The following is a 22,796-nucleotide window of genomic DNA, read 5'->3' on the forward strand; positions in this document are numbered from 1 at the left end:
ACTGCAGCACACTAGGCTTCCCTGTCCATCACCAACTCCTGGAGCTTGCTCAAACTCATGTCCATCGAGTCAGTGATGCCATCCAGCCATCTCATCCTCTGTCGTCCCCTTCTCCTCCCCCCTTCAATCTTTCCCAGCATCAGGGTCTTTTCCAGTGAGTCAGCTCTTCGCATCAGGTGGCCAAAGTATTGGAGTTTCAGCTTCAGCATCAATCCTTCCAATGAACACCCAGGACTGATCTCCTTTAGGATGGACTGGTTACATCTCCTTGCAGTCCAAGGGACTCTCAAGAGTCTTCTCCAACACCACAGTTCAAAAGCATCAATTCTTCTGTGCTCAGCTTTCTTTATAGTCCAACTCTCACATCCATACATGATTAATGGAAAAATCGTAGCTTTGACTAGAGGGACCTTTGTTGGCAAAGTAATGGCTCTGGTTTTTAATATGCTGTCTAGGTTGGTCATAGGTTTTCTTCCAAGGAGCAAGTGTCTTTTAATTTCAAAGTGAAGTGAAAGTTGCTCAGTCATGTCTGACTCTTTGAGACCCCATGGACTATAGTCCACAGAGACCCCATTCTCCAGGCCAGAATACTAGAATGGGTAGCCTTTCCCTTCTCCAGGGCATCTTCCCAACCCAGGGATCGAACCTAGGTCTCCCACATTGCAAGTGGATTCTTTAGCAGCTGAGCCACCAGGGAAGCCCTAGTTCTCCAAAGGGACTGGCTTCTTCCCAGGGAGAGAGATTGAAGCATGAAAGGGGTGGATGGGAGGGAGATTTGCGGTTGCTAGTTTTGAAAACAAGGGGAACCATGAGGCAAGGAAAGAGAGAGAGGCCTGTGGGAGCAGAGAGGAGCCCCAGCTGACAGCCAACGAGGAAATGGAGACCTCAGTCCTGCGACCCCAGAGCAATGGATCCTGCTCTCAGCTTGGAAGAGGATGCTGATCTCCGGACAACAGAGTGGCCGGACCTGGATTTTAGGGAGGTCCTTGGCAGAGAACCCCATCATGCCCTGCGCAGACATCTCATCTAAAGAGCTGTGGGTGAAGGAATGGATGATCCAAGCCACTGCGTTGTGGGCATCTAGTGTAGAGCCATAGAAAACCAACACAGCTGCTCCACATTCAGCCGCTACTTGGCCTCCTACACATACTCAACACGTGGGCCACATCCACTGTCTGCCGAGCGTGCCTGAAAGAATTCAGTCCCCTCATTGCTCATATTATGCATAATGACCGAAGAGCCAATCTCCACTCCTGTAAAAGCGGGAAAATGAGAGGGAAAGAGCAAAGGCGCACCAGCACGGCAGAGCGAGAGGACTCGGCTAAAATGAGTTTTAACCTGTCGTCCAAGCTCAAGGAGGTATCAGGTGCTTTCTGGGGCTGAATTTCTCAGCTGTAACATTGGGAGTTGTTATCCCCAAGGTCCCTTCCCACGGACCCTTTCAAGGTGCTTTTATTGGTCAAAGACAAAAATCAGTCTCTCCTTTACTTCCTGTGCTTAGAAATCCAACTGCCCTCCACTTTCAGCGTCCAGAGCAATTTGCCTGTGATGTGCTGCATGGGGCAAGATGCCTCAGGGGTACAATTCTGCCTCGGTGGACAGTGGGACAAAGAGCTGCACACTCTCAGGCTGGAAAGGCCTTTGAACTCCAGCCCTCCTCCCGTGACATGAGGAAACCACTGCCCAGCAGAAAACGCTGGTCTGCATTGTGTGTTATGGCAAGAACCCAGACGGGGACGGCCCACCTCCAGCACAGAGCCCAGGACTCTTCCCATGAAATCCCAGCGGAGAAAGAAGGAAATGGAGACCGCAGATGTATACACACTTGCTTAAGTTGGCAGGTTAACTTTCAAAATAATACCATCACACATGCCACAAAAAAAAAAAAAAAAAAGTAGAATAAACTTACCAATGAGCCAAAAACTAAGAGAACCCAGTTGCTTAAAAATATCATACTTGACTTTTATCATATGAGTAAAATGTGCTTAGCTAGTCAAACAGATTTTGACCTCTGCTTCAGTTATCTGTGACCTGATCTTACCCTTTTCTATCTCCCTGCTTTGGCCTGTTAATAGCCCCTTCCATGTATCTACCCAACCTGAATTCTGCTGTTATCTCAGCTTTATTGCACAATTAGATTCATCCTTGGAGAATGAGTGTCTTTGAAACTTGCTGCAAGATACACATAGCTTCTATAGAATTAGTTTTTTATGTCTCCTCTGAAGAGTTCATCCTCTACATATGAAACCTCAGAATCAGAAAACAAGAAGGGACATCCGTTCCTATGCTGGGTTGATTGAAGTGGGGAATAAGTAAGTGATAGTCACTCAGTTGGATTTGACTCTTTGTGACCCCACAGACTGTAGCCTACAGGCTCCTCTGTCTGTGGAATTCTCCAGGGAAGAATCCTAGAGTGGGTTGCTATTCTCTCACCAGGAGATTTTCCTGACTCAAGGGTCGAATCCTGATCTCCTGCCTTGCAGGCAGCCTTTTCACCACCTGAGCCACCAGGGCAGCCCAAAGTGGAGAATGCACATGACAAAGGGGCACTTTTGGCTCTTTCCAGAATGCACGTATGTATTTATGTGAGGCATCACCGTGTGACTAGGCGATAAGATGCCTAGCTGGCACTGATGCCGGACCATGTTGCTGTGACAGTGCTGGCACAAGCTGCACTTAAGAGTTTTGCAGACATGGCATCAACATAAATGTCCGCCGACAGATGAATGGATAAAGAAGATGTGGTGTGTGTGTGCACACGCACTGGAATACTGTTCGGCCACAAAAAAGAACGAAACGATGCCATTTGCAGCAGCATGGGTGAACCCGGAGGTTATCATACCAAGTGACGTAAGTCGGAAAGAGAAGGACAAATACCCTGTGGTGTCACTCACGTGCGGGATCTAAAGTACAACACGGACTTATCCAGGAAGCAGGGGCAGACTCAGAGAGAGAACGGACTTGCGGGTGCCGAGGGAGAGGGAGTGTGGCGGAGGATGGATTCGGAGTTTGGGGTCAGCAGGTACAAACTATTCTATAGGATGGATATACAACAAGGTCTGATTGCATAGCACCGGGAACTATATTCAATATGCTATGATAAACCATAATGGAAAACACTATGAAACATAAAAATGTATATACCTGTGTAACTGAATCACTTTGCTATACAGCAGAAATTAACACAACAGTATAAACCAACTATAATTTTCTTTAAAAATTAACAACAACAAAAAAAAGAATTCTGCTTTTCAGAATTCACTTAATTTTCATAAGTCACTTAATTTGGAGGTATCTGGGTTCTGTGGAGGACTTGACGACGGTTGGACTGCTATCCATTCTGTCCTTTTCTCCAGGTGCAGGGAGGAAGGAGGTGGGGATCGGGTCTAGTTGTTTTGTCTGCTGGCCTTCTGGGTAAACAGACCAATGACATTTGCTAGGAAGAAGAAGCCTTACATCCGAAAAGCCTTCTGCAGGATATCTATGGCAAAGACCTACCTATGGGAAATAGAACCCAGGATCTAGAAGGCAAGTCTCCCTGGAGGATGCCAAGTAAGCCGTGTACTTCTCTGGGGTATAAGATGAAGATGTGAAACCTAACTGAAACGCCTCTAGTTCATGCAACTCTTCATATGCATTCGAGTCCCAAGCACGAGTTCACAGTCAACTAAAAACAAACAAAACAAAAACTGGTCTCCGGTGTCCGAGATGCGACAGCCACACTCACCGTTGAGCCTGTCCGCCATGACCGTGTGGCACATGGCCAGCAGGAAGAAGAACTGTTGCACCTCCGGCTGCTTCCCCGACTGGATCTGCTCAATGAGGTAATGGTCGTAAAATTCAAGCTTCCCATCGGCGAACGCATTCCAGCTAAAATCCACTGGCTGAAAGAAACGGAGAAGGAAAAATGGTCGTTTAAAACAGACGACTCGGGCTTCACAGATGATACGAACTTTTCTCGGAAGCTGTGTCTTCATCCAAACATCACCTTAGGATTTTAATATGTTCTGAAGTGTCAAGAGGCTCATATCTGTTTTAACATAGCCTGGTGTGAGTCGAATTGTGTCCCCACCAAAAAAGATGGGTTGCAGTCCTAACCCCTAGTATCTGGTAATAGGACCTTCTTTGGAAATAAGGTCTTGGTAGATGTAATCAAGAGGAAGTTTATACTGAGCACAAGGAACTATACTCAATACTCTGTAATAACCTAAATGGGAAAAGATTTTGAAAAAGAATAGATACATGTATATATTAAATAACTGAATGACTTTGCTGTACACCTGAAACTAACACATTATTAATCAACTATGCCCTAATATAAAAAACAAAAAAACAAAGATGAGGTTAAACAGATTAGAGAGACCCTAATGAGTATGGTGGTTCAGTGGTAACGAGTCCACCTCAATGCAGGAAATGCAGGAAATGTGGGTTTGACCTCTGGGTCAGGAAGATCTCCTGGAGGAGGGCATGGCAACCCACTACAGTCTTCTTGTTTGGAGAATCCCATGGATAGAGGAGACTGGTGAGCTACAGTCCATAGGGTTGCAAAGAGTCAGACATGACTGAGCAACTGAGCACACACACAGCACACACGCACACAATCCAGTGACTGGTATCTTTATAAAAGGAAGGAGATCTGGACACAGACACACAGGGAGGAGGAGGCCATGTGATGACAGAGGCAGATCTGAGTAATGTGTCTGCCAGCCAAGCGCCCAGGACTGCAGGCAACCAACCACCAGAGCCCAGGAAGAGGCAACGACGGATTCTGCCCCAGAGATTCCAGAGGGAGCATGCGCCTGCTGACTCCTCCATTCAAACTTCTGGCCTCCAGAGCTGTGCGGGAATACGTTCCTATTGCTGTAAGACACCTATTCTATGGGAGCTTGTTACAGCCCAGGAAAGTCATACACACCCCAATGGCTTCGTCTGTGAAAGGACTCACCTCTATTTTGCTATGACTATTCTGAGAAGCATCTCGATGGTCTCCTGGGAATAAACAGGACAAAACAAATTGAATCAGTGGGTCTCATAGCCCGTCTGGGAGCCTGTCAGCAGAGCCCCTTCCTCAAGCCCTCAGCATCTCACCTTCCTCACTGACATTCTGTGAATCTGCAGCTCACAGCAAAACGTTTCCTCCGAGAGGAAATTTATGATGTTTTCATAGCTTTTAAAATAATTATATGTTTTTAAATATTTAAATGTTAGGGGCATCCACTTTGAATGCAGCACTAGCCTTGTTATTTTTATAAGTATATAGCACATTTCAGAATATTAGAATGGAAATCAATTTTTAAAATATAATTGTGATGAAAAACGAAGCTTACCATCTCAACTACTTCGTTGTTTGTTTTCTGGCCGTGGCTCGAGGCTTGTGGGATCTTAGTTCCCTGATAAGGGATCAAATCCAGGCCCCCAGCAGTGGAAGTAAGGAGTCCTAATCACTGGACCACCAGGGAATTTCATCTCAACTATTTTTAAATGGACAGTTCAGTGGCACTAAGTACAATCACTCTGCTGTGCAGCCTTCACCACCATCCATCTCGATGGCTCCTTCATCCGTGAAAGCGGAAATGCCGTTTTCATTAAACACTAATTCCTCATTCCCTTCTTCCCCTAAACCCTGGCAATCACCATTCTACTCTCTAGCTCTCTGAATTTGACTTCTCCAAGTGCCTCAAAGAAATGGAATCATGCAGTATGTTTCCTTTTGTGTCTGGCTTATCTCACATAGCATAATATCCTCGAAGTTCATCCATGTCGTAATGTGTCACAGTCTCCTTCCTTTTCAAGACTGTATAATATTCCCCTGTGTGTACACATCACATTTTCCTTACCCATTTGTCCACTGATGGACACTTTAACTTACTACTGCACCTTCCCTATTACGAATAATGCTACTACGGACACGGATGTACGAACACCTGTTCGAGTCCCTGCTTTTGGTTCTTCTGGGTGTGTAACCAGGAGCAAACTTGCTGGATCATGTGGCAAGCTAACTTTTTGAGGAATATATACCTAATTCTGACTCCTCACCTTCCCACATGTGTGGTCTCAACGCACCAGTGATGCTGCTTGAGAAACTTCACCAGAATAACCACCAGAGCTTTGCACTGGGGGGGACCACTCCAGGGAGGCAGCCGCTGGTCGCACACATCCAGAGATGGAGTAACAGCTTCTGCTCACCGTAAATTTGCCCATTGATGCAGCACTTCTTAAAGGTCATGACATTCTGCGTGAGGGTCCCCGTCTTGTCGGAGAAGATGTAATGGATCTGCCCGAGCTGCTCATTCAGCGTGGTGGTTCTCGCCTTTGCAGGCGTGTCCTTCTCAGGATAGTACATCTGCAGGTCCCAGTTGATGAAGTAACTTTGGCCAAGACGAATCACCTCCACACTAGCAAGATAAAAGATTACTTTCAATCGAGCCCTCAGATACGAGTGGCAGGCAGTGGATTTTGTCCTCGCTTTGCGATAGGAGCAAGCTACTCATCTACAGGGAGACCAGCCCTGCAGTGACCTCTGTGCCCAGCCTCTGGGTTCTCCTGACCAAACACATCTTTCTCCAGCTTCAAGGTCAAAGTGTCCTCTCGAGATGATTTCCTACAAACTCCTGAGCACATCCAGCCATGGAAGCCTCTGTTCAGAACACACAGTCCATGCGGGTGACATGGTAGCTAACACTGCAGGGGGTACCCCCCATGGGACAATTTCTACTCTCTTCTCTCAGTCCCATCACATCCAGGGACAATGGAAAGGTGTGTTCAACTCTGCCCTCAATCGGAGGCAAAAGGAGCGAGAGTTCATTAGGTTATACACCCCGTGTGCTCTCAAGTAGCACACAGGACTTTTGGCAGATAACCCACAAGTTGTAACTGCACACTGTTAAAAAGCAAATTCTTTTTTTAAACATTTTTTAATTGAAGTACAGTTAATTTACAGTGCTGTGTTAGTTTCTGGTATATAGCAAAGTGATTCAGCAATATACATTTTTTGAGGAACATGTACATATATATATATTCTTTTTCAGATTCTTTTCCATTAGAGGTTATTACAAGATATGGAATATAGTTTCCTGTGCTAAACAGTAGGTCCTTGTCATTTACCCATTTTGTGAGTGAAAGTGTTAGTCACTCAGTTGTGTCCGACTCTTTGGGACCCCGTGGACTGAAGCCCACCAGGCTCATTTAATTCTCTAGGCAAGAATACTGGAGTGGGTTGCCATGTCTGTCTCCAGGGGATATTCCCAACCCAGGGATCAAACCTCGGTCTCCTGAATTACAGGCAGATTCTTTACCATTTGAGCCACCAGAGAAGCTTCTTTTGTATATAGTCCTAAATTCTTATAAGATTATAGAATGTCCAAAATGCAATACTCTAAAAGGATCATTCCTACTTGAAAACTATAACTGACTAAATTTATCTCAGTTTTAAGGAAGGTGCTTACACATCTAGCCACTGTTCAGTGGGCAAAGGATGTCTGTAAAGAATGGAACTAAACAGATGGAAAAATAACTCCCTTCTTCTCTGCTCCCTTATATGCTTCGTGAGTGCCTAGAATTACCAGACATCATCCTAGGTACGGGGGATACATCAATAAACAAGAGAGACAAAAATCCCTGCCCTTAAGTAAACATATACTATATTAGATGGTGAGAATCGTCTGTAGAAAATCAAAGCACCATAAAGACAGATAGAGACCGACAGGCAGAAGAAGTGATGTTTAAGACAGAGAGGGTCAGGAATAGCCAGGGGTATAAGGTGAACTTTGAGCAGAGATCTCAAGGAAATCAAAGAGCAACCATGTAGATATGGAGGGTAAAGGATATTCCAGGAGAGGTCAGAGCAAGTGCAAAGGCCCCGGGGCAGGTGCTGATACCGCTGAGACGTTCAAAGAGGCTCAAGGTGAGGGATCCTGGGGAGTGGTGGAGGTGCAGGAGGTCACGAATGGGTATGCAGGGCAGTGCAGTGGGTCCCATGGGCCTGTGGGCGCAGTGTGACTACGGTGGGTCTATTCTGAATGAGACAGAAAGCTACTCTGGGGCTAAAAGCAGAACAGAGATACTATCTGAAATGACCAGACTGACGGATGCTTCAAAAGGACCTTCGCTTCCAAGAGAAACAAACCAACAAAAAAATCATATTAATCACATGACATGACTTTTTAAAACCTAAAACTCCATATACAGTTTATGTATAATATACATGTGTCAAAGTGTCAGTCGCTCAGTCATGTCCAGCTTTTTGTGGCCCCATGGACTGTAGCCTGCCAGGCTCCTCTGATCATGGAATTCTCCAGGCAACAATACTGGGGGCTTCCCATGTGGCTCAGATGGTAAAGAATATGCCTGCAATGCGGGAGACCCAGGTTCGATCCCTGGGTTGGGAAGATCCCCTGGAGAAAGGAATGGCAACTCACTCCAGTATTCTTGTCTAGAGAATTCCATGGACAGAGTAGCTGGTGGGATACAGTCCATGGGGTCACAGAGTCAGACAGGACTGAGCAACTAACACTTTTACATTTAAGAACACTGGAGTAGGTTGCCTTTCCCTTCTCCAGGGGATCTTCTCGACCCAGGGATCGAAATCAGGTCTCCTGCACTGCAGGCAGATTCTTCACCATCTGAGCCACCACAGAAGCCCTAATACATATGTACAAATACAGAGAAAATAGTCTGTATAATAGTTCCCCTAACAAAGGTAAAAGTCATCATAGTTTTTTTTTAAAGTAACTGCAAACACACAGGTCCCCAGGGCTTTACTTCACATGAAAAGAGTGACAGTAACTACAGCTAATAAAATTAAAACTAAAACAAATGCACGTGTAATAAAATTAAAATAAAGCAAACGCTTCTAATTACAGGTGTGCATGTAGTCTTATGTGCCTCTGGGCTATTACTTATTGGAACCAAGAGCAGACTCTGGCTGCTGGGTATATTTCAAGGCACAATTTGTCTCCCAGTCGTTTAAAGTTCAACTGACCAGAGACAGTGAAACTTGATATTAAAAAAGGAAAAAAGGAAAAAGTAGCAGAAAACAAAGTGATGACCATCTATCAGACATATGACCCTCTTCTATTACTCTTTTATCACAGTTGGGGTTGAGATGAGAAAGAAAACATTTTGAGAGGCGAAATGTGGGAGGCAGCATTCAGGAAGCCCAGGGAGTTTTACAAGCTGGAGATATACCAGGTAGTAATATAGAAGATACAGAAAAGAGGTTAGGATGCCTCCGGAAATGGAGAACAACTAAGTTATTCCGTGACATTCTAAATCTTCATCCAGCTCTTTCTGATGCTTGAGCTTGAGCTTTGGAACCCAGTCAGAAGAATCCTGCCAAGAAAGTGACTGCAGAAGTGGAGTTTGACCTCTGAACTCCAGTAGCTTTATCTGTCAAGAGGTCAAGATACAAGATGCTGTGCCTAGCACAGGGCAGACATGCAGTGTTAATTTCCTTTGCCCAGATCACCCTCAATTCTGAAGTGAAAGCTCTTTTCTTATTTGTTCCTTATGACCTTTAAAACAAGTATCGCTAAAATTGAAGGTGCTGAATTGGCAAGGTGTACCAAGTTCTTCCTTAAAGAAGAAGGCCAAAGAGAAGACAGCCTTACCTGACATAGAGAGAGATGGGCACCAGGGTGTTGAGAACAATGATGTAGCCCCAGAAATTCAGGAATCCACGGTAGGAGGGCGTAGAGTCTTCTCCATCATAGAGGTACCAGGAAAAATTGCCAACTTGAGCTTCCCAGTAAGCATGGCCGATGGCAAGACCCGCAGAAAGCAAGATGAGAACAACAAAGATCTGAAAGACACACAATGGTTAGGTTTAACTCTAAGGACACATTCCCGATCCCATGCATTGTATAGATTCTAATTTACCCTAATACTTTACATGTGCATGATAATTTAGTATGCTGTAAAAGCAACACAAAAGATGCTGATGCTGGCAAGATTGAAAGCAAGAGGAGAAGGGGATGGCAGAGGATGAAATGGTTAGATAGTATCACTGACTCAATGGATACAAATATGAGCAAACTCTGGGAGACAGGGGAGGACAGAGTCCATGGGGTTGCAAAGAGTTGGACACAACTTAGCAACGGAACAGCAACAACAAACACACTTAAAATAGAGACACTGCCATAACAGCTCCTTGAGGAAGACTCTGTGCTTCCACTGCAGGGGGCTCAGGTTCGACCCCTGCTCAGGGAACTAAGCTCCCATATGCCCCATGTGGCAAGGCCAAAAGGTAAATAAACAGAAAGAATGCTTTCAAAGCCTATTTATTTCTGTGGTTGATTAATTTATCCTACCTACCATGTGCAGGGTAAGGTTTTATTCCTAAAATTATCTTTCAGAAGAGAAGGTGGTGTTTTATATTCAAATCCTTAAACATTCTCATAATATGGGACATTATCTCAACAACTTTTCCTTTGAGCAATAACATAATGTTTGGGGAAGATAACCTTACTTTAGCATGAACAATTTCAAAGAAGGCAAAATTGGGATTCTTATAGAAAATGTTCGATGGAAATGATTAAAAAAAAAAAGAAGAAGGCAAGGAAATTTTATGCAAATTTGGGTAATTATTCCTGAAGGTTTAATGATTACTTAACATTTAAGATCCTTTAAGAAGCAATACAGTAAGTATTCTATTGTGAAAACTGAGTGTATACCTAAGGAATGAATTAAAAAGTCAACAGCCCTAGGGCTATTGGGGTATTTAAGGTAACTGCGAACACTGGGTATCTGTGAGGAGGAAGAAAATTTCCAAGGCAAATTTAAATCTCTGGACACAGATTCTAAAAGTGCTGTATTTCAAAAGAACTGGGCACAGAGGAGAGATGACAAACTCCTTGTGAGGGCTCCAGCCACAAGCAAGACAGTGACATGGAGGATGCACCAGAAAAGTTCAAATGAAGATTTCATGAAATGTGAGAGCAGGGAAAAAAGAATTTTTTCTTAAATTAACACATTACTATTATATGCTTTTGACCATATAAAGTATTGGAAGTATTATGAGTCCCTAAAATGTTTTGTGTTCAAATTAAACTGGATCAGATAAGATGCTGGAGTAGAGGGACAGGGACGTTACCTTTCTCGTGAACACATCAAAACTAAATACTTGAAAAAAAAAAACCCTTACTGGCAAGTTGGAGGACTGTCTGATGTTTAGGGCCCCTCTATGTGCAGAAGAGTGGACACAGCAGGTTTAAGACTTCCAGCCTTGGAAGCCTGTTTACACAGCAGGCTGTTGGCTGGCAACAGGAAACAGATTTTGGAAGGGCTTCCTGGTTCCTTATTTCTTATTCTCTGATAAGAATGACTCATTGTGCCCAGCTGTTTGTATAAAACAATATGGTTTATACTGACTACCCAGATTCCTTTAAGGAGTCTGGGATTTTGGTACACGCCAGGCAGACAGTGCCTACATGGCCAGACCCCAATAAAACCCAGGTAATGAGTCTCTAATGAACTTTCCTAGAGAGCCAACATTTCACAAGGGCTGACACAGATTGTCACTGGGAGGATTCAGTGGGTCTGTTGTGAGTGACCCCCCTGGGAGAGGACTCTTGGAAGCTCATCCCTGGTTTTCTCTGCCCTTTGCCCCATGAACCTCCTTCCTTTGCTATCTTGCTTTGTAACAAGCGATACTTATCATAATAAGTCCTAACTATGAGAACAATTATAGACTGAATTCAAGTCTTCCTCATGAATCATCAATACTGGGAGTGGTCTTGGAGATAGATCTTTGACTCATCTTACACCTAAACTTGCCTTATATTTGGACTTACACAGTATATTTTGGGGGATAAAAGTTTGCTTTTAAGAGAACTATCCCTGTGGGAAATTAACAGCAGTAAAATCAATCCTACATTGACTTCAAGGGCTTATCTAAGACTCCCTAGTTTCCCAGCTGATGACTCTATAGGGTGATCAACTCAGGTATCAACTCAGGGCACCCTACCACTGGGGTTCACATTCCCAGAGAGTCTCCTATTAGAAATGCGGCATTTCTGAGAAGAGGTGCGGGATTCTCCTCCCCCACCTTGTGAATTTTTCTACTTGGCCCCCAGAGGTAAAATTTCTTTGCATTAGAAAAACGTACAAGAAACTAGAGCAAAAGATAGCACTCTACCAAAACAGCAAATAAATACCGTATAAACCATGTAGTTCATCAGGTAATCGATTTTAGTTCTTTTAAATCTGGTTTTCCCACTGTTCTTCATTATTTTAGAGTCAGCACCTAGAAAGAAAAAATTTAATCTGATCAACAATTGGGAAAATCAGTTCACTAGCCTGTCAATAAAATAACTCTCTTGGGTTTCAACAGAGAAAGGACAATCAATTTCCTCATTTACATCTTTAATGAGCCTACAGATCAATTTCCCAAGAGACTTCAAAAGTACCTGCAAAAATGACCAGTCCATGGCAGAAATCGGTGTTCCTGATGACGCAACCACGTAATAAAATTTTATCAGCATCCAAAGGAAAACTTGTGTTTTTCCAAAATAGTGTTCCTGTAAACTTATCTAGTCGGTTATTCGGTTCCTCACATTCAATAAAACCTTTTAAAAGAGATATGATTCACATAAGTACTCACTTATGAAAGATTTTCTGGTTTTAATTAAAATGCAGACTGAATCAAGCAATGAAAATTTAATACAAAGTAAGACATGTTAGGGCTTTCCTGGGGGCTTAGTGGTAAAGAACCCCCCCGCCAATGAAGGAGACGCAGGCTTGACCCTGGGTCGGGAAAATCCCCTGGAGAAGGAAATGGCAACCCACGCCCGTATTGTTGCCTGGAGAATCTCATGGACAGGGGAGCCTGGTAGGCTACAGTCCACAGAGTTGCAAAGGGTCGGACACAGCTTAGTGACTAAACAACAACAAAAAGACATATTTGCACAAACCATCAAATGTTGCCAATGAATTTTCTTCTTGGAGATATTGGTGTGTGATTTCAAGTGCCATTTTGAACTTTAAGTTGGTTTCTCTAAAGGGAAAGCAAAAAAGAATTGCATGAACAAATTTCAGAGTTGGAAAAGGAATATAAAGAACACTGTACGAAGTAACATTAGGTATACCAGGAAGTGAAAGCTACATAATCAGCCTTTTCTGTTTTCAAACTCTCTGTTCTCCTTGGAACTTCAGCTTTGGATGAAGTTATCCCCTGAACTAGAAAAAAACTCCTGACCCAGGAAACGTTGGCCCCCTTTTACTGTCAGTTACCATGAGGCAACCTGGGTAGGCCCGAGGCACCCAGAAGCTTCCTGTCTCTCCCCTTACTAACTTAAGCCTTACCACCCGCCAAGACTACCAAACTGCTACTTAAAACTTTCTTTCTAACATTTAATCACACTAAGATAATTCTAGGATACGTATTTGTTACAGAAAGGGTCAAGACTCTATCAACTTAATATTGCCCAGAGTGAATAACCGGATCCTTTGAAAGATGAATTCTATCTAAGGAAGGAGGTGGTAACCTTACCCCCAGTACTGAGCACATTCCCCACCCCCCACCACACACACAGTGGAAGGCCAAAGACAGGCAAGAGGACCCCCAGGGGCAGGCTGGGCGCGTGCACTCTCGGGAGCAAGCCAAGCTTCCTGCAGTGAGTCACTTATTTCAAGCCCCACAAAGTCCGACTGGGGATTCCCATCTACTAAGAAGTGGACCAGCAGTTCTCAACTTTCCATTCTGTTTGCTCCGACAGGGCACGCTAGGAGTTTCTATCTTTGCAAAACTTCAGGATCTCTCACTTGTGGGAATAAGAGCTGTTTTACAGTTTAGGTTGAATGATCAGCCAACTGACTTATAGACCTTGTTTTTACTTGGATGATCTCAGTCTCCATAGAAGCTTATGCTCATTGTGGGTGTGAGAAAGGGGTTGATGCCAAGAGAGGAACACAGGCAGCAGCCCTGGGGGTGAGCAGAGGGGAGCAGCGCCCCAACTCTGCCACCCGTTGTGTGATCTTGGGCGGGCTACCTCACCTCCAGGGCCTCAGTTTCCTCACGGGTTACGTCAAGGCGATAACACACATCTCATAGGGTTGCTGCAAAGATTAAATGAGGAACTTCCCTGGTGGTCCTGTGGCTGGGACTCCACGTCTTACATGCAGGGGGCCTGGGTTTTGTCCCTGGTTGGGGAACTGGATCTTACATGCTGCAGCTAGGACCCAATGCAGCCCAATAATAAGAAAGAATACTGATTTTTTTAATTAAAAAAAAAAAAGATTAAATGACCTACCATGTAAAATTAATGCAACCCAGCCGGTATTCCATAAATGTACTGAAAACTGGTCAAAATGGTCCAAAAAATCCTTTCAAGTGGTAGCATACTAACAAAAACCAGCAAAGGGAGAAAACTGTCTACTGGCAGACTTTAAAAATCTATTTTTTTCCCCCCGAAATAGTTACTAGCAGCCGTTTGTCAGTCTGACACTGCTCAGCAGCTGGTAAAGGGCTCAGGCACACATTCTGTAATCAGAGCTTTACTTTCCCTGAAAGATAGGCGTGCAAATACAGAATAAGGTAAAGAGAAGCTGGTCTACTAGGGAGTCGGACCACTGCCGTCTTCTTGCTCGTCCTACCAGTTCTGACTAGGGAAAAAGGCAAAGACAACGAGAGGCTGGTCTCCTATAAGGAGAGGTTGCTGGGCATCCAGCAGGTAGAGGTAAGGCCAGACCTCAGGGCTTCCTGTCCAAGTGCATAAGTTTCATGTAACAATGGTCAGCCTTCCAAAGGTGAGCTTCCCAACCTGCCCGCCTAAGACGCACTCACCCATCCAGTTCGGCCGTTTCCACGTAGCAGAGGCTGTTAGGTTCGGAGCTCGACAGCAGCAGGATGTCAGCCTGTTTGAAACAAAACACACCAGTAACACAGAGACCCCCATGCCCGAGGCTGAATAGAATGCCAGGTCAGATGGAAGGATAAGGAATGGGACAGCAGTGCTTAAGCCCACTTACTGGGATGAAGTCATTTTTTTTCAGGCGAATGACATCTCCGACTTGAATGTCTTTCCACTTGGCAACTTTGAACCTGAATGTAGAAAAGAATGATAGTTCAGTGGCACTCTTCAAGTTACTGGCAGGGGATTTGGATTATGCTGCCTGGGAGCCAAAAATTCCGGGAAAACATGTACATCCCAGGGGAAGGTCAGCCAGCTGATGATTAAGGGGTCATGAGAATCATCTTCTCTTCTGGAGGAAGAAACAAAGGCGGTGCTAACTTTGATGCGTTCCTTTCCATCCTGCGTTGTATGATCGGGGGTCAGTGGGGGCACCTTAAATGTGCAGGAAGGAGACACGTGCCACCCCTCTGTTTTTGCTCATGTCCTGTGTTCCCAGCCCCTCAGCTTCCTTCCACTCAGTTATCCATCGCCTGCTGATCCCAGGAGAGGGAAGCATTATGGACCCCACATGGCCATCTGGAATGCTCATGATACTTTGGTTTTTATACACATTTGGCTGCATTGGGTCTTAGTTGCAGCACTCGGGATCTTTGATCTTCGTTGCAGCATGCGGGATATTTAGCTGTGGCATGCAGACTCTCAGTTGTAGCATCTGGGATCTGTTTCCCCAACCAGGGATCAAACCTGGGTCCCCTGCATTAGGAGCCCAGAGTCTCAGCCATGGGACCACCAGGGAAGCCCCCAACTCTAGTTCTTAACTTGTCTCCTCTCTAGTGTTTAAACTTATCTTTTTAATGAGTGTATCACTTTTCTAACAAACCTCATAAGAATATTGATAAAATAAAAAGATTGCTTCCTTTGGTATTAAATTCTCCTGGAAACACCCATTTGACTGTCTAACATACGAACATTTAAAAAAATTTAAAATATAGTATGGCAGACCTCAGAGATACTGCAGATGATGAGATTTCAACATAACTAATTCTAATAAAACTCAGCTCATAACAATAAAGATGAAAACAAAATGCTCTGAAAGCCCAGCAAAGGGAGAGACCACTGTAGCTGGGGATTCCTGAAGGGTTTCAGGACATTTGGGCAAATCGCTGGGGGAGAGCGGAGATGGGGTCGCACACTCCAGGCTGAAGGAAACCCAGGAGGATTGAGGACTCAGACCTCCAGCAGGCAACTGGCCTGGACTCCAACCTGGGGACAGCCTCGTCTCGGGAAGTGGAGAAGGCCTTTATAAGGAAGAGGTTCACGCGCTGTTAGACTTCCAAGTTCAACTAGTTATCTCTAAGGTTGCTTCTAGATGTATTTGTATATTACATCCTTGGATGAAAAGTCACACGTTCAGAAAGGCACGGTACCTGCCATCCTTAATGACTTCACACGTCCTATTGTTGACTTCCTTGTCCATTTTATGGCGCGCCTTGAGAGGAGGGATGGGGAAAGGTTATTTTAATCATCTCAAAACGGCCAGTATAAATGCCACTAGAAAATAACGCTTGCAGCGCTGAGGAGGCGGTTGCATGAGCAATCCTTACCACATCATCCACAAGGTCTTTGACGGCCGTGACGCCCAGCACCACAAGCAAGGGCACCAGCGTGGTGTACCATGCCAGGGTCGAGATTTGAGGGATTGCCTGAAAGAGATTGAAAAATGGCAGACATGTCTGCCCAGGAGGACACGGCAGAGCTACAGGCAACCGCTAAGGTTAAGTCTAATCGCCACCATCATCCAGCTGGCATCCTGTGTAGCAGGCATGGAAAGGTGCCAAAGCACCCAGCTAACCCTTCTCCTGCCTCTCTCTCTAGCTTCTGGCTTCCTGGAACAGAGCCTAGAGACAGAGACACGTTACAGAAAAACCCACACGAACTTTTCGGCCAACCCAATACTAATCTCGCAGACTACAAGAATTACGTGAAGGAACAGTGCAAGGAAAGGGCTAAGGCTGTTACCAGTACCCGCACCTGGATCGCTGTGCCTTCAGGAAAGATAATCAAGGTGTGGGGAGATGGGGGGAGGAAGTTCATGTCCCACGTTACTGTGACTATAAGGCAGAACGCCCCTTTTCCTTCTGGAAGGAAGGAAGGGAAAGTGGCCCACTCGTCATGCAGCAGCACTGTAAACTTGGCAGTGTTTCTCTCTACACGAGCCTGTCTCTAAGGCCCTGCTCGATAAGACCACGCCTTATGATCAAGTCAGCAGGTCTCAGATTCCTCTAAACCTGTTGAGGGTCTAGCTCTCCCTCCTGAGTCTTCCCTCCACCCATGCGTCTGCCATCTCCACTCAGACACACAGGTTACAGTTTCCCAAAACTATACTGGGCGAATCCCAGCAGGTGAGACTATTCTCCAAATCAAACGCTTGACATAAAGAATCTGATGAAACCAAGTGGAGATGCCATCCTTTGTAACCAGCACTTCAAGTGCTAAAGGTGGAAACTCTGAGTGGCAACTAGAGGCTATATAGTTTCTTTGATCGTAAAACAGTTCCTAGACAGATAAAAGTAATGCTCTCTAGATTAAGTGGACTTCTTGCCCCAAGTAGGAGGAAAAAAAGGCCTTTCCAGTGTAAAACCAGATCAGAAAAATAATTATGAGAATTGTGAGCAAAATCCTAATAAAAATCAATAACCTTTTGGCAACTAAATAAAAAATAAAAGCCAAGCATAAAAAATAGATTTAATTTTAAGGTACAACTGTTTCACAAAGTGAACATTTGAACCTGACTCACTTTAGGAAAACCAGTTTTAACAATGACATCAATATGTTTTAACTGACATCAGTATGAAACTGAACTTTTTAAAATACAGAATTAAAATAACATCCGCATTTGCTCAGGTTCATAACACTGTTCATGAACTGATTCTGGGTATTAGTCACACTGTCTTACATCCAGAACCCAGATGACCGTACAGAAAACTTTCAAGATTATTTGTATTTTATGTACAATTCAAACACTAACAACCTGAATGTTACTGAGTCATTGTAACTCAAAACAGATTTAAGATATCAAAGGGTATTATTACCTGTAAGATGAGAAGGACCAGGAAATAGAAATTGGCCGCTCTCTTAAACTGCTCAAACAAATTCATTGGTAGAAAGGTCAACGCATTGTACTTGTATGTTTTAATTGCGTTATTCTGTTGGAAAAAATGAGAAAATCATTCTAAACGGTCCCAGATTTACCACAATACACGATGTATGAAGTGAAAGTGAAAGGCGCCCAGTCGTGTCTGACTCTTTGTGACCCCATGGACTATACAGTCTATGGAATTCTCCAGGCCAGAATACTGGAGTGGGTTGCCACACTCTCTCCCAGGGGATCTTAGCAACCCAGGGATCGAACCCAGGTCTCCCGCATTGCAGGCGGATTCTTTACCAGTTGAGCCACCAGGGAAGTCCAAGAATACTGGAGTGGGTAGCTTATCCCTTCTCCAGGGGATCTTTCCGACCCAGGAATCTAACCGGGGTCTCCTGCACTGCAGGCGGATTCTTTACCAGCTGAGCTACCAGCGAAGCCCAGACAAAAATCAGCCCTGTGGCCTACAGGCACACAAGGCTATAATTTGTTTGAAAGATACTGAGATTTTCTTTAAGTTTTTACTTCTAACTGGGCCTCAAAATGACGCCTTGGAGGCTTATGTCAGAGTCACAAGACACAGAGATTTCACCTCAAAGGTCTCTGTGGCAACTCTCACTGTGACCAAACAGATCCTGCTGTTGGGTTCCTTGATCCTTAGAGCCTCTTAGAAAACAGGGCAAAGATGAGGAGAAAATGAGACGTGTCAACATGGGTGGGAAAGGAACATTCTTGTAAGAACAATGGAGGGTGTGTAAGAGTAAAAGACACAGGTGTTGGTTGAACTGTGTGCCCCCCAAAGATACAGTCAAATTCTGACCCTGTGACCTGCGATGGTCAGCTTACTGGCTTGGCCAATAAGTTCGTTTGGGTTTCCCCATCAGATGGGACAGAAAAATCCGAACAAACTTTTTGGCCAACCAAATATTAGAAATATGGTCTTTGCCAAGGTGATCAAGTTACAGTGAGGTCATGCTGGATTAAGGTGGATTAAGGCCTAATCCAGTGATTAGGCCTGCTGGCCTTTGTAGAGGAAAATTGGGCACAGAGAAACATACAGGGAGACAGAGACTGGAGTGGTGTGTGGCTAAGGATCACCAAGGTCTGTTAGCCAGAAACCAAGGAGAAATCTGCAGCAGTCCCTCCCGCGGATCCCCCAGAAGGAATCAGCCCACTGACACCTTGATTTTAGACTTTGGGCCTTTTCAAATTGTAAGAGAATAAATTTCTGTTGTCTTACACCACCCAGTGGGTGGTATTCTGTGGAGTAGTCCCAGGAATCTAACAGACAACATTTCAGCCCAGACTTAGCTCATGTTCTTTATATTTCAATGATAATAAGCATTTTGGGGGCGAAAATATCTTCAAAGTCTCTGAATCCATCACAGGCCAAGGATGGAGAGATAAGTTACCAAGATTCCTTTCGAATTCTTATTGCTGTCAAAAAGCGAGGCATCTGTGATATTACTGTATGCTCTTTTATAAAATTTTTTTAAAAGAGCTCTGCATATTCAGAAGGAAAATTTCAATCAACTTTGTTTTGTTTCACACTGCCCCATACACCCTTAGGGAGGTCATCTTAACACAATGAGAAAAAAGGACATTCTAGGAAATCTAAAATAAGACACCAATGGGCCTATGTGTGACCCGGAAGCAGACTCACAGACATAGAGAGCAGACTTGGGACCACCAGGGAGAACGGACTGGGAGTGTGCAGCTAGCAGATGGAAACTGTTACATACAGGATGGATAAACAACAAAGTCTTATTCAATGTCCTGGGATAAACCAGAATGGAAAAGAATTTTTTAAAGAAATATATATATATATATATGTATAAACTGAATCACTTTGCTGTACAGCAGACATTGATACAACATTGTAAATCAACTATACTTCAATTTAAAAAATGACATTCTAGAGAACTAACAATGACTGTCAATGGCCCCAGGCCAGGGGTTACCTGGAAGGCAGGTGTCACACAAGCGAGTAAGCATCATGGCTATTGGGGGAAAAAAACTGGCTTTTAATAAAGCTAACTAATTAAAATCAACTTACCGCATATTTGCTCTCCTTAATGCAAAAGAATACTGTGTTCATAAACTGAGGTTGTTCGTGGAAGCGTCGATCATTGGCTTTGACTTGCCATGTACAGTCTTTAAAAAAGAAAGAGAAAATTAGCCTGTTGCTATGGGTTGAATTATGTCTTTCCTAGATTCACACATTAAAGCTCTGACCCCATCCCGTACCTCAGAGTATGACCTTATTTGGGAACAAGATTCACTCAGATGCAAGTTAAAGTGGGGTCATTAGAGAGGACCCTAATCCAATATGACTGTCATCCTTAGAATAGAAGGAAACCAGGACTCAGAGATGCCCATGGAGGGAAGACAGTCAAGCCAAGGAGAGAGGCCTGGAACAGACCCTTCCCTCACAGCCCTCAGAAGGAATCAACACACCACAACACACCAATCTCAGACTTCTAGCCTCCAGGACTGTGACATAACACACTTCTGCATTCAAGTCACCCAGTTCATGGTAATTTGTTAGGGCAGCCTCAGCAAACCAATGACCATGTTATAAACTGACCACTGTTCATAGAATATTTGATTCTAAAAGAAAAATCCTCATTTAAACATGGCCTGAACAACAACCCCAGAGCCCCACAAGGTCACAGCTAAATTAAGTTAAATTATTTCTTCAAACTCATTTACTTGGTTTATAAATTGTGTGTGTGTGCTGTCGCTTCAGTTGTGTCCGATGCTTTGCGACCCCATGGACTGTAGCCCACCACGCTCCTCTGTCCATGAGACTCTCCAGGCAAAAAGACTGGAGTCGGTTGCCATGCCCTCCTCATTCTATTTTATGGTAATCTGCAAATTGTTAACAGTTTCATTTGGCTCTCAGATGACTCATGACATATCCCTGGTCACCAGTGTTCTAGAACACCTCTGAGAACTGCTGTTTGAAAATTCAGGAAGGTTGAAAAGAAAAATACTAAAGATTCCTTAAAAAGGGAGAAATCACCAATGAGAAGGGATAAAAACCAAAGCCAGAAATGCTCAAGAGGAAAGAATAAGCCACCCTGTTCATGCGCTGGATTCTTTACCCCGCTTGTGGCTTCTTATATTTGCTTCATAATTAAGTCCTCCAGCCAACGGTTCCTGTCTCCACACAACCCCCTCACCTCCAGCCCGGTTTGATTGGGATGCTTCAGATTGAAGGTGGTATCTGACCTCAGGTAGAGCAGTGGAGGTCCATCAGAAATGACCTTGGTCTCTTCATTTTACACTGTGAATAATACCTTGGAAAGCTTGGAGAAAGTAACTGGTGTCTTTGTCTGCTGCACCCTGAGCTTAACTACAGCAGCATCTATAGTTAATTTCAGAAATTGGATTGCAGTCAAGTAATCAAAATAACTATTTCTAACAGGGTTCCTCATTTGGCCCAATTCAGACAAATTTGGCCTAATTTCAGTTGGCAAAGTAACCGATTCCTTTTCCTGATACGTTCCTGAGTTTCATGCTAATTGCGTGAGGAGTAGTTCAATGAGAGACCATAAAGAAAGTGAAAACGGTTTCTGTGGTCAAACACATTTGTGAAACACAGTATCCAACAGCCTCCTCTTGGACATTCAATGGACCCACTGGTGTATTAAAGTCTCTGGGAAGTCCTATAGTAAAGAACTTATTTAATTTTATTTAATCCAATCTTTTCAAAATTAATGTGACCAGGGCACATTTTTAAAAAATATCACAGAACACCTATTAATATCGTTTGAGAAGTGTTGTGTTAAGCACATGCCTTTAAGAAAGGAGGCAAAATAGCACTTGGAAATATTTACGTTTTGGATCAAACATTTACTAAGTACTCAGTTAAAACAGAGAACCTTACTGGACACTTGGACCCCAAGGCTAATTTATAGAAAAAGTAGAAATCTTGTACCATTTTCTAGAATGGAAATATTGACCAAGAAAAGAGAAGTAATATACTAACCAACAAAAAAAATTTCACCTTCACCTGATGACCCTTTGGTTAAAAGCAAGAAGGAAATTAATTCACAAGGGTTGTACCTAATAAAACCATCAATGCAATTACCATCAGCCACCGGCTCAAAATCACCTGGAAAACATGTATTTAATACACGTAAGTATGGCTACTTGATGTTGGGTGTTCTCATGGTCACCAAGTCCTTTGATCATCACCATGTGGCAGAGAAAGTCAGTTTTACCCGACCCCTCATTCTGAACTCTTGATTATGGACAACTCTGCAACCAAAAAGCTGTTTTGGTTGGTACAGACTACAGCAAACCAGCAGAGTTAAATGATCAAAAGTTTAGCATCAGAAAACAAACAAAAAGCAACCCAAGAGGGAAATGGGTAAAGGACAAATAGATCATGCATACAAAGAGAAACTGAATGGCTCTTAAAAATATGAAGATACCCGAGTTCATCAAAAAACAAGGACAATTCTTCAGTGAGGTACCCATTTTTATCCCACAAAGGCAAAATAAACAGGCCCTCTTAGGTGGTCTCTGCAGAGAACAAGTTGGCTACATCTATCAAACTTCAACACAGACATGCTCACTGAGAGTGTGTACACTCTTGGATAAAGAAATAACATATCTCAGGGCTATTCAATGCAGCCCTGTTAATCAGGGAGATTAGAAACAGCCTAAATACCACTATGAGCAGCTGGTTAAATATCCACACAATGAAAGTCCGTGTGGTCCACAAACAAGAATGAGGCAGCTTTACACGTACATCATGACAGGGGAGATCGTCAAATTACCCTGACTGTGCA

At 43.8% G+C, this 22,796-nt stretch overlaps 1 protein-coding gene across 1 annotated transcript in view; it reads right to left on the bottom strand.

The window, feature by feature from the left end:
* Positions 1-22,796, bottom strand: part of ATP8B1 (ATPase phospholipid transporting 8B1) — a 107,694-nt gene that overhangs the window by 24,016 nt on the left and 60,882 nt on the right. Inside the window, exons 3-15 of the mRNA NM_001192839.1 lie at positions 20,051-20,148; positions 17,942-18,055; positions 16,454-16,552; positions 16,277-16,338; positions 14,965-15,037; positions 14,780-14,850; positions 12,909-12,991; positions 12,405-12,563; positions 12,153-12,241; positions 9,609-9,799; positions 6,187-6,395; positions 4,946-4,989; positions 3,728-3,884 (exon numbers count right to left, since the gene is read on the bottom strand). Coding sequence (NP_001179768.1) covers positions 3,728-3,884; positions 4,946-4,989; positions 6,187-6,395; positions 9,609-9,799; positions 12,153-12,241; positions 12,405-12,563; positions 12,909-12,991; positions 14,780-14,850; positions 14,965-15,037; positions 16,277-16,338; positions 16,454-16,552; positions 17,942-18,055; positions 20,051-20,148 — 1,449 coding nt within the window. The remainder of the gene's footprint in view (positions 1-3,727; positions 3,885-4,945; positions 4,990-6,186; positions 6,396-9,608; positions 9,800-12,152; positions 12,242-12,404; positions 12,564-12,908; positions 12,992-14,779; positions 14,851-14,964; positions 15,038-16,276; positions 16,339-16,453; positions 16,553-17,941; positions 18,056-20,050; positions 20,149-22,796) is intronic.

The sequence above is a fragment of the Bos taurus genome, chromosome 24 (assembly GCF_002263795.3).
Source record: "Bos taurus isolate L1 Dominette 01449 registration number 42190680 breed Hereford chromosome 24, ARS-UCD2.0, whole genome shotgun sequence".
Classification (NCBI taxonomy): Eukaryota; Metazoa; Chordata; class Mammalia; order Artiodactyla; family Bovidae; genus Bos; species Bos taurus.